Source organism: Polypterus senegalus, chromosome 2, assembly GCF_016835505.1.
Source record: "Polypterus senegalus isolate Bchr_013 chromosome 2, ASM1683550v1, whole genome shotgun sequence".
NCBI lineage: Eukaryota > Metazoa > Chordata > Cladistia > Polypteriformes > Polypteridae > Polypterus > Polypterus senegalus.
In genome coordinates this window covers 192,238,278-192,255,802 of record NC_053155.1, presented here as the reverse complement: position 1 = coordinate 192,255,802, position 17,525 = coordinate 192,238,278, and the positions used below count along the sequence as shown (strand labels likewise).

The 17,525-nt window shown below is 36.6% G+C and overlaps 1 protein-coding gene across 4 annotated transcripts in view; it reads right to left on the bottom strand.

Moving 5' to 3' along the window:
* Window positions 1–17,525, bottom strand: part of si:dkey-100n23.5 (cyclic AMP receptor 3) — a 676,569-nt gene that overhangs the window by 488,466 nt on the left and 170,578 nt on the right. For all 4 annotated transcript variants that reach the window (XM_039745090.1, XM_039745091.1, XM_039745093.1 and 1 more), the window contains one exon: window positions 13,702–13,791. In XM_039745090.1, coding sequence (XP_039601024.1) covers window positions 13,702–13,791 — 90 coding nt within the window. The remainder of the gene's footprint in view (window positions 1–13,701; window positions 13,792–17,525) is intronic.

Sequence of the window (17,525 nt, the reverse complement as noted above, 5' to 3'; positions counted from 1 at the left end):
TGTAGCTCTGGCTAACACAACTAATGATACTAATATTCCTAAAAGACTTTAGAATTCAACAAAGCATATCTTTAGAAAGCTTGGGATAAATTGGGAAGACAAACTGAATCTTCATAGCTTGGAAAAAGTAATACAAGAGAACACTTGACAGGGGAATATATAAAGAGGAACAAATTTAACAACAGATATCTCTTAAGAAACTGGGATCCATATTATAACAAATTCATAAAATTAATGGAAAAATGCATTAATACAATTAAATAAAATTACAGATTCCAGTTGGATAGACAAATTAGCATTTATTTTTCAAGCACAATTATTTTAACATAGTGGCAATTGGTAGAGGGTTTACTGGGGGTGCTGAACTCTATTCTGCATCATTCAGTCAAAGCCTTAACATAGCTTCAGGGCATCACTCTTGCAGGTCACTCTCATCCATAAAAGATCAAATAAGTGTCCCCACTACTCAAGCTAATCTTCCTGACTTTAAATCATGGGAGAAAATTACTGTGAACATGTTTACCACTATGAAACCATACTAGCTGAAATGTATACACTAAGAAGGTTGTTAACTTATGGATTTAACTCTAGGATATTTTAAGAAAGCACACATGATGTCAGAAGCTGAACTCAGATTTCTGTCTATCATTTTGCAACCTTAAAAACCATAACTGCTACTAAACCACAACACATTTCTGGTGTCTTTACCATATAAAAAAGAAGTACAGTATGTATTTATAAAAATGGAATAACTTAACTTTTACTTAAAACTTAACCATTTATCTTCTGGTGCTTCACTTCCAACTTCCTTTTTTTTTGGTGATTTTAATGTTCTGGCCTACTATTATCAACCTGGACCAGATGTTTCTTTTCACTGTCATTTACTGTGTTGCTTGTGTTGGGATCATTGCCTGTTTGTCTGGCAGTTCTTAGTTTCAGGTTTCCTTGACTTTAATCCAAAGCAGCACATTGGTCTAACTTGTACTTTAAAATCCTAGAGAATACCTGTAGCTGAGAGCCGAATACAAGCGGAGAGTTTTTTCTTCATTTTAAGCATTTGTGAACCTATCACACAACAGAGAATGAAAAATCACCTGTTAGTGAAGCACTCCTACAGGCTGTGTTATTTTTCTGTGTTCTAACTACACAGCAACTAACAGATCTGGAGACAGTATAGGCGGGTCTGAATGGAACAAATGCCCTCTCAACTGTGTGAAGGACTGTGCTTATGCAGAAGAAGATGAGGTGGTCCGGGTGGTGTTTGGCACAAACTCAGCGAAACTGCGAGAGAAACTTTTAAGTGCCGGGTCTTAGCTAACATTAAATAAAACCATGGACATCGCATGAGATGGCACAAGTAGAGCTGGGAACCTTCGATGCATGTACACTGAGCGGCTCACATGAACTGACGCAGTACACAGACAAAAAGCAACAGTTCCAAAGAGTGCTGAACAAAAACCGAATTACACAATTGAGAAGGCAGCAAAAAAATATGAAGCATGTGACTCAAACAAGCATATTCATAAGTGCAGCTACTGCGGAAACAAAGCACACGGTGGAAAAAGTCAATGTCCCGCTAAAGGAAGACAGTGTAAAAAAAACCTGTGCATGCTACAGTGTGTCACATCTCAGATAAAGAGGAAGACGAGCTGTTTATTGATGCAGTAAGAAACCAATCGATGAATGAAACCTGTTATCTTTACAACGATTGGCAAACACGAATGTAACTTGAACACAACACATCCTACAAATACGAACCTGATTGAAAGAAATAATGATAATCAAATCCTTGATGACTGCAAAACTCATAACACTCACAAAACAATTACTGTATATTGACAATCATGTTATGTTATTTTTAAAATGTTCCCTTTTCTTTTTCATAACTTCTTTAACACACTACTTCTCCGGTGCGAAGCGTGGGTATATATATATATATATATATATACAGTAATCCCTCGCTATATCGCGCTTCGACTTTCGCGGTTTCACTCTATCGCGGATTTTAAATGTAAGCACATCTAAATATATATCACAGATTTTTCGCTGGTTCGCGGATTTCTGCAGACAGTGGGTCTTTTAATTTATGCAACACGCTTCCTCAGTTTGTTTGCCCTGTTGATTTCATACAAGGGACGCTATTGGCGGATGGCTTAGAAGCTACCCAATCAGAGCATGTATTACATATTAACTAAAACTCCTCAATGCTATAAGATATGCATCCCGCGCGGAGCTTGATTGTTTGCTTGTCTCTGCCTCTCTATCACCCTCTCTGACATTCTCTGAGCCTGACGGAGGGGCTGTTTGCACAGAGGCTGTTTGCTTAAAAGAAACTGACGCTCCTCTAAAAAAATTCCGCTTTATTGCGGTGCTCGGCATATTTAAAAGCACACGTATTGATTTTTTGATTGTTGCTTTAATCTCACTCTCTCTCTCTGACGTTCTCTGCCTGACGGAGGAGATGTGAGCAGAGGGGCTGTTTGCACAGAGGCTGTTTGCTTAGAAGATACTGACGCTCCTCTAAAAAATGCCGCAGCAAACTTAAAAGCACAAGTATTGATTTTTTGATTGTTTGCTTTTCTTTGCGAGCTCTCTCTCTCCCTCTGAAATTCTCTGCTCCTGAAGAGAAAAGGATCTATTTGCATTCTTTTAATTGTGAGAAAGAACTGTCATCTCTGTCTTGTCATGGAGGACAGTTTAAACTTTTGACTAAAGGGTGTTATTTCATGTCTAGAGGGCTCTAATAATGTTAACAGTGTGGGAGAGTTTATAAGGGCTTAAAATATATAAAAATAACTACACAAACATATGGATTCTACTTGGATTTTTGTCTATCGGGGGTTCTGGAGCATAACCCAGCGATCGAGGAGGGATTACTGTATATATATATATATATATATATATATATATATATATATATATATATATATATATATATATATATATATAAACCCCGATCTACATACTTTCAAATAGACAAACCACACGCAGTGGCGCAATGGATGAGGCTTCGTCTCTAGCGCCGATGTCCGAGGTTCGATTCCCAAAAGGGGGTGCACTGAGTGTGTACGCCAGATGACCCCAAAATTAGGGCGAAACACGTGTCGTGTACTCTTTGCATTATTTCACAGTAAAACTATTTCAATATATATATTTATACATACATATATATACACACACACACCTACATATATATCAGCGCTTCCCGATTCATTTTACCCCGCACCCCCTTGGTTTGAGACGTATGAAAAAATATGCGGTTAACGCAGAAAGACAGATCACCAATTGAAGCTTTATGAATAATGGATACTTTATTCGCCATCAATGATTGTTTTGGTAAAGCCATACTCAGTGTAATCATTAGATGAAGGGTAAAAAAGTAAGAGCGAGAGGAGGGTGACTTATTCAGGCACGCAGGCGAAACCACAATAGCACGAGGGCTCGATGTAGTGCGCGTCAACTCGATCTAAATTGGGCAATCACATTCGAAAAAATATATCTTTTCAAGTTCTATTTAGTCGACACAAATCTCTTTGGTTGAAATGTAAGGCGAATTTACTCTTTACATTTCTATGGTGAAGAAAAATTTATGCAATGATGCCTACATTTAACTTACATTCCTACCAAAGATATTTCTGTCGACTAAATAAAAATTAATTCTATTTAAAATATAAATAGAACTTGAACAGATACGATAGTTCATAATATCCACGCAGACTTGCACGTAAGAGCGGGAGTCATCCGTTTTAACAAGCAGCGTGTTGCACTGATATGAAATAGCCTGTCGATTTAATTGTTTAGGAATGGATAAATAAATTAAGATTTTGTACAAATAATGTTTTTCATTTTTCTTCCTTGATGGATTCTGGCACCCCCAGCAACAGTTGCTCGCACCCAAAAGAGTATATATATATATATATATATATATATATATATATATATATATATATATATATATATAGTCAAAAAAAGAAACGTCCTCTGACTTTCAACTGTTTTTACTTTCAGTAAACTTAATGTGTAAATATTTGTATGAACACTAAAAGAGTCAACACCATAAGACATAAACTAAAAATGTTTCACAATGTGTCCCTGAATGAAGGGAGGCTCAAAATCAAAAGTACCAGTCAGTATCTGGTGTGGCCACCAGCTGGTTGAAGTACTGCAGTGCATCTCCTCCTCATGGACTGGACCAGATTTGTCAGTTCTTGCTGTGAGATGTTACCCCACTCTTCCACCAAGGCACCTGCAAGTTTCTGGACATTTCTGGGGGGAATGGCCCTAGCCATTGATCCAAATCGATCCCGCTCCAGGGTACAGGCCTCGGTGTAACGCTCATTCCTTGGACGATAAACACGAATCCGTCCATAACCCCTGGTGAGACAAAACCGTGACTCATCAGTGAAGAGCACTTTTTGCCACTCCTGTCTGGTCCAGCGAAGGTGGGTTTGTGCCCATAGGCGGCGTTGTTGCTGGTGATGTCTGGTAAGGACCTGCCTTACAACAGGCCTACAAGCCCTCAGTCCAGCCTCTCTCAGCCTATTGCGGACAGTCTGAGCACTGATGGAGGGATTGTGTGTTCCTGGTGTGACTCGGGCAGTTGTTGTGGCCATCCTGTACCTGTCACGCAAGTGTGATATTCGGATGTACCGATCCTGTGCAGGTGTTGTTAAACGTGGTCTTCCACTGCGAGGATGATCAGCTGTCCTTCCTGTCACCCTGTAGCGCTGTCTTTGGCATCTCACAGTGCGGACATGGCAATTAATTGCCCTAGCCACATCAGCAGTCCTCATGCCTCCCTGCAGCAATACCTAATGCACGTTCACGCAGATGAGCAGGGACCCTGGGCATCTTTCTTAGGGTGTTTTTCACAGTCGGTAGACAAGTCTCTTTAGTGTCCTGCGTTTTTATAACTGTGACCTTAAATGCCTACTTTAGAGCTGTTAAGGTCTTAACGACCATTCCACAGGTGCATGTTAATTAATTGATTATGGTTAATTGAACATACATGGAAAACATTGTTTAAACCCTTTACAATGAAGATCTGTAAAGTTATTTGGATTTTTAAAACATTATTGTTGAAATACACAGTCCTGAAAAAGGGACGTTTCTTTTTTTGCTGAGTATATATATATAAATATACTAGCAAAATACCCGCGCATCGCAGCGGAGAAGTAATGAAAAAGAAAAGGAAACATTTTGAAAATAACGTAACATGATTGTCAATGTAATTGTTTTGTCACTGTTGTGAGTGATGAGTGTTGCTGTCATACATATATATATATATATAAATATATATATATAAACATATATACATATACATATATATATATATATATACATATATATATACATACACAGTAGTTTCGCGGCTTCACTCTATCGCGGATTTTATATGAAAGCATAACTAAATATATAACGCGGATTTTTCGCTGCTTCGCGGGTTCTGCGGACAATGTGTCAACATGCTTCCTCAGTTGGTTTGCCCAGTTGATTTCATACAAGGAACGCTACTGGCGGATGACTGAGAAGCTAACCAATCAGAGCACGCAGTTAAGTTCTCCTGACTGAGAAGCTAACCAATCAGAGCACGCAGTTAAGTTCCTGCGTGCTGAATGCAGTGTTAACCAGGAAGTCTCGTCTCGTTCATTCAGCATCAACGTGTTTCGCTGTGTAAAGAGTTGTGCTCTTTTGTGTTTATCTTTGTGCATAGTCAAGCCCTTAGTTATGGCTCCAAAACGATCTGCTACTGCTTCAGGGGCCATGCCCAAGCGCAAACGAAAGATGTTAACAATTGCCAAAAAGGTAAACGTTTTGGATTTGTTGAAGGCTGCGATTCTTTTTATTTAAAAAGTAGGAAAGGAATATAAGATCTACGGCCGCAGTGTCCTTTTAACCAGGGTGCAAAACGAGTTGTAAGTGGATATAATAAGGCAGTAGTCTGGATGGAATCTGCTTTAGGGATTTGGATTGAAGACTGCCAGAAGAAGAACAACGGCAGTGCTACACAATCGCCTGAAGTGGCTTCTTTGGAAGAGCTGTAACACTCTCCTTTGTTGTGCAGTAAAATTAAACTCATTGTTATCGGACAAGTCATCGTGTCATTGTTGGTGAGTAACCATAATTAATTTTCTACTTACAGTACTTAGTACATGTACGTACGTTTAGTGTCACTGTACACACATTTACTATACAGTATACTATTTTTCTTGCATTGTACGTACTTATTGCTGGTGGCCTGTCTATCGTAATGGCTGTAACATATGTGATATCGGAGACACTCAATATCTTTAAAATAATATTTAGGTTTTACTGTATATAAACAGTGTGTTTATATATATAATTTCAATGAATCTTACCTAATATCTAAGAGAATACAAAGGGATTATGCTGTATAACTCTGCGGGGAATATTTATAAACAGTGTAAGGGCTTAAAATATATAAAAATAACCATACAAATATATGGTTTCTACTTCGCGGATTTTCACCTATCAGGGGGTCTGGAGCATAACCCAGCGATCGAAGAGGGATTACTGTTTATACACACACACATATATACATACAAATATATACATATATACACATACATCCACATATATATATACATATCTACATATATACACATACATATACACACACACACATATATACACACAAATACATATATATATATATATACATACATATATATATATATACACTCTTTGGGGTGTGAGCAACTGTTGCTGGGGGTGCCAGAATCCATCAAGGAAGAAAAATGAAAAACATTATTTGTACAAAATCTTAATTTATTTATCCATTCCTAAATAATTAAATGGGCAGGCTATTTCATATCAGTGCAATACGCTGTTTGTTAAAACGGATGACTCCCGCTCTTACGTGCAAGTCAGCATGGAAATTATGAACTATTGTATCTGTTCAAGTTCTATTTAAATTTTAAATAGAAGGAATTTTTATTTAGTCGACAGAAATATCTTTGGTAGGAATGTAAGTTAAATGTAGGCATCATTGCATTCATTTTTCTTCACCATACAAATGTAAAGAGTAAATTCGCCGTATATAGACGAAAAAATAGGTTCCAGTTATGACCATTACGCATAGAATTTCGAACTGAAACCTGCCCAACTTTTGTAAGTAAGCTGTAAGGAATGAGCCTGCCAAATTTCAGCCTTCTACCTACACGGGAAGTTGGAGAATTAGTGATGAGTCAGTGAATCAGTGAGTGAGTGAGTGAGTGAGTGAGTCAGTGAGGGCTTTGCCTTTTATTAGTACATATATATATATATATATATATATATATATATGTGAGTATATGTATATATGTAGATATGAATGTATAGGTATATATATGTTTATATATGTGTGTGTATGTGTATATATACAGTGATCCCTCGCTATATCACGCTTTGACTTTTGCGGCTTCACTCTATCGTGATTTTTTTCTCATACACGCTTACGTCACTATGCATGCGCTTTCTGAGAACTTTTATCTAAGCCCTACGATAGCTCCTAAACATGCTGCTTTTTCTAAGCCTTCTGACAATAAAACTAAGCGCCGGAGGAAGATGCTTACTATCCAGGAGAAGGTGAAACTCTTGGATATGATTAAAGATGGCAATACCCTACAAAAGCCTCCTCACGCATATGAAAAGACAGCGCTAGCAACTGCCTATCAAGATGTTCTTCAGCCACGCACCCAGACACCCACTGCCTACTTCTAGAACTCCTTCAGCAGAAGAAGACAACAACGCACCTGCTGAAGATACTGCACCAACCTCTGAAGACTCTCCTACTGAGGTCGTGCCTTCATAGGTTAGTGGTTGTGTGTAACAACTGTGTGTGTTTGTGTACAGTACAATAATCTACTATATAAAAGCGTTCGGGATTGTCCTTCTGTCCCGTGAGTGCAAAGCGTAGCGGTATTCCACTTATTACAGACTTACTACTTGCGGCTTGAGGTACAAAGCGACGCGATGTGAGCAGAGTTCTGGTGCTTTCATCGTTCCCTTGCTTTTGTGCGCTATGCGCTGGAAAAATAGACTAAGTTATGTCTCTGGAAATAATTCATGTTGATGGACTACAAATGCCTCACCACGTAGTAAATATCAGGGGAGATGGTGCTTGCTTATTCTCATCTATAGCTTATTTAGTGCATGAAACTCCGTCTTTAGCGGTACAGATTTGGGCTGACATTGTACGACTTTGGACAGGCACTTGAGGGGATAAAAAAAAAAAACTTAGGTTTTCGGGAGATGTTATGAATGGGCAGTTTGATGTTCTCATTCCCTACACTTACATGCCTGATGTACACATGGAGCGCACATAAATTGAGGATATAAGTCAGTCGCCTTAAAAGGCGAGTGCGCCTAGTAATATGATATTTGTAACGTCTAATATGTCTTATTTTCTCTTATTTCGTCTAATATATTGGGTAATACGAGTGTAATGGTGACTAAAGGGTGTTATTTCATGTCTAGAGGAGAGGGCTCTAATAATGTTAAAAAACGTATTTAGAAGGTTGTAAACAGGTTTTCTATACTCTAACTGCGAAAATATTTGATTTATAAATAAAGAATCCTACTTCGCGAAAATTCATTTATCACGGTAGAGTCTGGAACGGATTAACCGTGATAAACGGGGGTTCACTGTATATGTATTTGTGTGTATATATATATATGTGTGTGTATGTATGTATGTGTATGTATATGTATGTGTCTATATGTAGATATGTATATGTATATATGTATATATATGGATGTATGTGTATATAAGTATATATATATATGTATGTATATATGTGTGTGTGTATATATATATATATATGTGACAGCAACACTTATCACTCACAACAGTGACAAAACAATTACATTGACAATCATGTTACGTTATTTTCAAAATGTTTCCTTTTCTTTTTCATTACTTCTTTAACACACTACTTCTCTGCTGTGAAGCGCAGGTATTTTGCTAGTATATATATATATAGCAAAATACCCGCGTCGCAGCGGCAAAGTAGTGCCTTAAAATTTTTATTAAGAAGAAAATTAAACGTTTTTAAACTGAGGGAAAATATACCAATAATTATTTGTTAAGGATCTCTTTGTATACCACATTGTGAGTTCGGCCCTCCGGATGTAATATGACCAAGCTGTGCACTGAGCTTACTCTTGAGCATGCAACGTACAGTTGGCCATGTGAACAGTAATCTTGTTTCAAATCTCACAGCTTGGATTGCTGCTGTCGGTTTGAGTTTCATGGTTTGTTTCAATTACGACAGTATTTTATTTCATAAACATCAAAGTGTCCACTACTGAAATCGTCACCTGTCAATCTAAGATGTTTAAGAGGCATTGGCGGTTGTCGAAAGATGTAAAATATTTGGCCATTTCAGTAGAACTGAAAGCGACAACCGAACAATTCACCGGCAGCCATCAACTCACATGCAGATGCATAGGTGAAGGGCTTAAGCATTTCACTCTTCTAGTGCTCCTGTGTAGAATAATTATTTCCTGTACCGTCATCAGTCCACACCTTGAACCTGTCCCAGTCATTCAATACATAAGACACAATGTTCCTCCGGATATCAAGAGTGAGCCTGATATGGCCGTGCAATATATAACAAAGAGAATGGAAAAGGTAGGTGCAATCTCTCGGTAAGTGACAGATCTTTGATCGAAGATGATCACCTCGATAGACATGTTAATGGGGGTATGGTTGGAATGATAAAGGAAATGAGTATCTGAACAATGTAAAGTAAGACTAAAATACCTACACAATAATTATAATCGCAAAAAAATTAACAATAAAACAGCGGAGAAGCTGTGGATTAAATTAAAAGGCTGTAGTTATCAGCACGGAGACGTGAATCCCGTGGTGAAGCAAGGAAGGGAATGTAGAGACTGGAGCGACGGACGGCCTTATATAGGCAGGCAGCCAACAATGTGGGAGGCGGGATGGGGGACCCAACGCCGCCTCACACGGTGACCGAATTGCAGGCTATGGACGTATATATGTACGTAAGTAGGATTCAGTTAGCGTTGGGAATACTTTAGTACTGTGTTGCATAAGAACAGGACGAAGTCTAGAAATGTTTCAGAGATGGAAGAAAGAAGTCCGAGAAATGTTACTTATACGGGAGGAATTATATAATAATAATAATTTTTATTATTATTATTATTATTTAATAATTGCCATTATTAGTGTATAAATGGATATTATTATTATTTAATAATTGCTATTATTAGTGTATAAATGGATATAAATAATTGCATGTAAACGATTCACCAAGATCTGTAAATGATACTGTTTAAAACGTTATTGTTTTTTCATCAGAATACCCGGTTTCCACGTCTACCTGCATTAGTTTAAATGGCACTTTTACCACTCACAATAGTGCAGAGGCGCTGACTTATCGTGTCAACTGGGCAACACAGTGAATGCAGCATCTACCTATATATGTCTCATGTTTTCCATAGCCTGCTACAGGAAGGTACTTTCTCGACCATTGGCATTGGTTTCGCTCCTTGTTATTTTTATTATACTGCAACGGTGGTTTCTTAAGGCTTTGTTATACTGAATTTCTTTCTAAACGTTTTCCCTTCCTATTCTTACACCGCCGTATGCTACGGCTTCGCTAGTATATAGAGTATTAATTCCTTCCTTCCATCCATCCATTTACTTATTTGAACAAGTCCAAAACAGTATATATTCTTATGAGCATATAGTAGTGGATTGTCTAATTGGAAGGCATTAGACAACTAGCCTTACAGTTCCAGAGTCCATGGCTAAAACCATAGCCAAGTGAGATGTGATGAGTTTGCATGTTCTCCTGATTTGACTTTGTTTACACTTTAAGAAGTCAATACAATAGTATGGAGATATTTTTATGAATGAATTAATTACTGCTTATTTAATTATGTATAATATTTGACTATATTGTATTATAATAAATGTAACATTTTTTGTTTATTTTGTTATAAATTTAAGCAGAACATTTTTAGATTTGCTTTATCCAATTTAGGATCATAATATGATAAAGCCAATCCTGGCATCGGTCCATTATACCCCGCAATAGTTTAGTTTTAGAATCATCAACTTACCTATTTTGTACATTTTTGGGAAGTAACAGGAAATACAAAGAACTTACTGAAAGACACTCCAATGCATAAGGAAAACGTGCAAACTTCACAAAGACAGCAACTGTGCACAGGATTAAAACCTCCTTGGCCGAACTGAACTGTACTGAATCAACAATAACTGTGCATCCATTTTTCAGATTTAATTGATAAAAATTTAAAACTGTCAATAATTTCACCCAAACCAGGCTGTAATAAACACCCAGAATCCTGAATTGGGGCATGCAATCATGATAAATCAAAACCCTGCCAGGCAGAAAAACCTCTCCAGTTCCCAGTATTTTATTTGGGGTTGCCACAAGCAAAGATTTCTTGTTTCTTTGCAAAAGCAGAAAGAAAATGTTTGAACTTGATATACAGTAGATGTTTAATGCTATGATCTGTCCGCTATTATTTTCCTCTGAACTATACATTTTTAAATTTAAAAATAACAAATGCAATACAACTGATAACTGTGGAACCCATTTGCACAACATGAACATGCCCCAAAACTATTTGGATATGAGCTCATAAAGCCACATCACATTATGTAGTTATGCCAAATTTACCTTCTCCAAGTTTGTTCAACTCTCTGTCAACATAATTTATACCACAAAACATACAAATAAATTGTTACCACTTATGATTTAAACTCTACATATACAATCATTCAGGTTGTACTGCCAAGAGAGGCTGGTATCACTTTACTACATTATCACAATTGATGCAGTTTAATTAGAACCAACTTACTCCACACAACAACTGAATATTTCGTGCCAAATGAAAGTATACTAATTTTCTATATGTAATGTTTGCTTTTGCAAAGACACTTCAAATCACTATGCCATAATGTCATTTCATTTTTTATAGATATATAATAGTGGGTAAAAGAGACACCCACAGCCTGACTTTGAACAGATCACTCAACAACTAATAATGTTTACAGCTAATAAGCAGGTACAAAAAAAAAAAAAACTTGTAGAAAGCAATGGAACTAAACAAGAAATTCTAAGCAGGTGATTCTACCAGTATTTCTCATAGTATTTTTAAACTATTTATTAAAATTCTAATCAGATTGGTAAAACCTTCTAAATTTAGAAAAAGTAAATATGAAAGATAGTGGACTGATAGTTTACTAAAAAGTACATAAAAGTAAACTGTTACAGGACTTAAAATACATGAAAAATATTAATTTCTTTAAGTTGTTTTGTTTGTTCAGGAAAAAGCTTCTCTTTAACATCTTTTTAATCATACAACCTTTCTGTATCTTTCTACAAATGCTAAAGACTCACTCCACTTAAATATTTATATATTATACTGCATATATCACAGGGGGTTGGAGTATATTATGGCAGTATTGGGCACAAAGTAGCACCAATGCTGGACAGGGTGCCAGCTCAATGCAGAACTTACTCTTGTACCTCTGAAACACACACTCTCCGTAGCACCATTTTGGAATTGAAAATTAACATAAAATGCAAGCTCTTGAGAACATATGTGAAAAAGAGTACTTGGAGGAAACCCATACAAACACTGAGAGAATACTGAAACAACTAGACTAGACCAGCAAAAAATCAAAACCCAAGATGCTGAATTCAAAAGGCAACAACCCTAAACCCACTACCAATGTGTATCTTCCAGTATAGTAAGCTGTTATATGTTTCTGTTATTATGTTTGTTAAATCTTATTAATCAAAGGCTGTATGGCTTGGCTCCTGTTTGAAAATCTTCATTTAAAGGTTTTACACTATCCTAGACGATGAATATTTTGTTTAAAAATTGCAAACTGTGTATCCATTACTTCCACTACTTTTAGACACACCTCTGAAATATCTTTAAACATAGATTCTTAATGCAAAAACTTTAAAAAGAGAAAATATATAGAAACAATAAAAATTAAACATACAAACTGTAATTGACTTGTGCCCAATCCAGGGTTGTTTCTAGACTAGTCGCTGATTATTATTTGCAGATTATTAAACTAATTTTGATTTAGCTTGTTCATTAAAAATATAATTATTAAAAAAGTATTTGTCTGATTATCAAGAATCATGTTGTTCCTTTTCACTTTTCTGCATTGAATAGAAAAATACTCTTGTATACATTATATAATGTACTGTCTTATTTTTTTGGAGCATACTAAAATCTCAGTAAAGCAACATAAGACAGACCTTAAAATAAAGTTAAAAAAAAAAGTAAAGGCGTCCCAACCATCATTAAATGGTACTGCTCTGTATGACTTTAACCAAGAACAAGACTATACATTAATACAAATTCTATGTTGTGTGTTAAACACTTTTTTTAGAAGATGAATAATTTTTTTGATTTGTTTTCCAGTATGACAGAACATGTGAGTACGTAATTACCCTCTACCATCACAGTAATTCCTGTGTTTTCTGCTTAGAGAACACAATAGGCTTTAATGCAAGCTGAGCTAAGCTTTGTGAATAATCTGCCCTCCATCTCAGAAAAGCAGCTTTCTTCGTCAATGCCGGCATTCTAATGGTGCCAAGCCTCTTTTATTGATGCCAGCAAATTCTGTCAGTGAACAGAATTTGCATTATATTAAGACTAAGAGATTAGCCTTACCACCATACACCAGCTGGGCCATAGTAATCTTTGAGAAGGGGTAGACATGACATCACAAATGGGATGCCCCAGGCTATTAAATGGTAGAATCTACAAAAAAGAAAGAAAAATGTTAAATTAATTTAGTGAACTTCCAAGTGTTTTCATTTGTATTGCCTAAAAATGTAATCAGCTTAATTTCAATCCCAATTGAATTTTCTAAGTTTAACTTGTTCTACAGAATTTTATGTTCAATAGTCTAAAAACATATACACATCCACACACATTCCACTTACACAAAATATTTCTACATTCATAACAGCCAAGTAACTTCTATAAGTGATGGAGACCATCACCTGTTGCTGGACTCATCTTTTAAAACACAGAGGTTATATTTTCTGTTGTATTTGTAGTCTTAAATTCTTTATAAATCTTTGGAAACATCAGTCTAACAAGACTGCAATTCTGCAGTTGGAAATGTGACAACAGGCAATGAAAAAGGGTAACCGCAGATTTGCCATGCCAAAAAGGGATGTTTTAACCTAGATAGGTGACAAAAAGCACTGATAGTTGCTGATATTTTACATATTGTCTTTCCAGGAAGTAACTTCTCTTGACTGTATTAAATTTGACAGAAGACATTAAGCTGAATTCAGTGCAATATAGAGTATAATGAGCTCAGTTTTGTCTCATTTATAGGAAAAAACAAAACCATTACAGGCAATGTGTTTAGTTAAGAAGGACACTGAGGCATACTACATATCACAATTTAAGAGTAAATTTTCAAAATTTGCTAGACCTGTTTTCATATTTTAGGATAACAACAGATGACACAGAAGACAGCATAACATTAAACAGGTCCAACAAATTACTAAGTTCATACTTTCTTATATTTGAAGAATTTCCAAAAATGACTAAAAAGCCACCTTTTTGAGATCAGTACACGACATTCTAAAAATGTGCTTTTCATTTTATTCAACTTTGACAGTTCACAGTTTCAACCAGAGTGGTAAAAAAGCCTGTACTTTTACTCTAGCCAAACTCACACCATGCCAATACTTTTACAAATATAATGCTTAACTTTTACATGCCAAGTAAATTCTACAGTCTGATTTAGACATTACACAGGGAGAAAACATGTCAAGGTTGAAGAATTGTTATGCAAAAAAAGGTTTACAGAAAGCACATACAAGATTTTGGCTACTAAATTAAGCAACCTTTTTTTCCTATTTATTGTCTATACTAACTATTCAAGGACACCAGGGTTGAAGCCTATTGTAACTGCATGAAGGGGCCAACTCTGAACAGGATTCCAATCTATCATTGTAGGGCACACTTGCATGAAATTTCATACTGGGTCAAAACATAGTTGCAGTGAACCTAAAAATTATTTGTGGAAACTGGAGTACCAGGAGTGACTAGATGCAGGTTTTAAATCCAGCCAACTGGACCTGTGAGGTAAAAACAAACTAACTACTCTGGAACAATATAAATTCAAACAGTAAATACAGTATATTAGGAACAACAGCTAGTAATAAAGGAAAAATAAATTATAATTTTTAGTACAGAGGTGCTTGAAATTTAGCGAACCCTTTGTAATTTTGTATATTCCTGCATAAATATGACTTAAAACATCATCGGATTTTCATGTCCTAAAAGTAGATATGGAGAACACACGGTAAACAAATGATACAAAAATACCATACATGGCCATTTACTTATTCAGGAAAATCTTCCAGTATTACATATCTGTGAGTGGCAAAAGTATGTGAACCTAGCAGGTAATCTGAAGTCGAGTTTAGAGTTAGGTGTTGTCAATCATTTTCATGGTTATCAATCAGTGTAATGGTGGTCAGGTGTGAATGGGCACCCTGATACTATCAAGGGCTTCATCTTCATACATGTTTGTGCAGTATCAGTGTATCATGCCACAGACAAAGGAAATTTCAGAGAACTTTAAAAAAAGAACTGTCCATGCTCATCACACTGGGAAACACATTCAGACAGTCTGCATACAAGTGAAGGAAGTTTAAGACTATTGTTAATCTCCCCAGGCGTGGTTGACCAACAAAGATCACTCCTAGGGCAAGGCGTGTGATTATTGGCGAGGGTAACTTCTTAGCAACTAAAAGTCTCTCTCACATTGGTTAATATTAATGTTCATGAGTCCAGCCTCAGAAGAACACTGAACAACAATTTTTGCTTTCCGAAAAACCATTACCGCCCATCTACAGTTTGCTGAAGAGCATGTGGACAAGCCTGAAAGCAATTGGAGTAATGTTTTATGGACGGATGAGCGCTTTTGTTCAAATGAGAAGTGTTATCTTTGCAGAAAGAAAAACACTGCATTCCAGCATAAGAACCTTATCCCATCTGTGAAACATGGTGGTAGCAGTATCATGCTTTGGGCTTGTTTTGCTGCATCTTGACCAGGACTGCTTGCCATTGTATACAGAAAAAAAAACAACGACCCCAGGACACAACTTGTCCTACCAAAGAGTGGTTGAAGAGGAATAAAATCAAGGTTTTGGAATGGCCAAGTCAAAGTCCTAACCTTACCCAAACAGAAATGTTGTGGAAGGACCGGAAGTGTGCAGTTAATTTGAGAAAACCCAGTGACATTACTGAGTTGAGGTCATTCTGTATGGAGGAATGGGCTAAAATTCCTCCAAGCCAATGTGCAAGACTGATCAAAACCTACTGTCTAATTGCAGTTATTGTTGCAAAATGGGTCACACCAGATGCTAAAAGCAAAGATTCACATAAGTATATGACTTCCATAGCTCAACTAGACCAAAAAGAGCAAAAAAAGGTTCACTACAAGGATGAGAGAAATGCAGCATAACCCAATGTGTAGACTATAAGGAAACACTGCATACTCTGTTGAAGTTTTACAAAATTTGGCAAAATTATGTGTTAAATATTTAATTAAATAATCTAGATTAGCCTGTGTGTGTATGTAGATACAGTATATACACTGTATAATCACCCATAAGCTTTTACAAGCCATAAAATGCATGTAGGAAACACAAGAAAAACTCTAATTTAATTTCCTTAAGTATCTGAACAAAGAAAACTAACTGATTTAGTGTTTCATTATCAGGACTGAGCCAGTATTACTTTACCTGGATTTAATGTTCATTTCTAGGATGGCGCCTCCATCTCAGACGTCCCAGCTAGCTTTTCTGAATAATTGATTTGATTGCAAGAACCTGTTTGAAGTTGTCCATAAAGACATTCTCCCTGGCCTCAAAACACTTCTCATACACCTGGCCCTTCACTTCTACAATAGAAGAACATGCTGCCTTTCTAGCCTTCTGGTGCCTCTAAGTCAAACTTATAGACCTATAGCTCTTGGGTTGCCTCAACAACAACCTTTTGGTCACAGCTGCTTTCAATACTGAGGTCTTCAATAGGGTCTACTGACACACCATCTCCTTGGTCTCTACTAAGGTAAAGAAAAAGCTCTACCAATGGTAATAGATGAACTCACACAGAACAGAGGCACCCAAGAGTCCTTCCAAGGTCACCATCTTGATAACTCTCCTGAATTTAAGATGAGACCATTTGACTAAAAGTCAATCAATTATGTCTGACCCATTATATGCTGGTACTAGGTAAACACATAGAAACTTTGCATTTCAACACAGTGTTTGGTATTAACAATCTATGACTATTATGGAAATCAAGTAACAATTCACCTCTCGGATTCGGATCAGGCAGCCATTCCTCCCACTATCTGCCCTCCAGATATCTTAATCACTCCTAATATGAGCACAGAGGATGCTCAGTGGGGCTACATAGTCAGCAGGCAACACCTCTTTGACAGTTCACTGTCTTTAAAA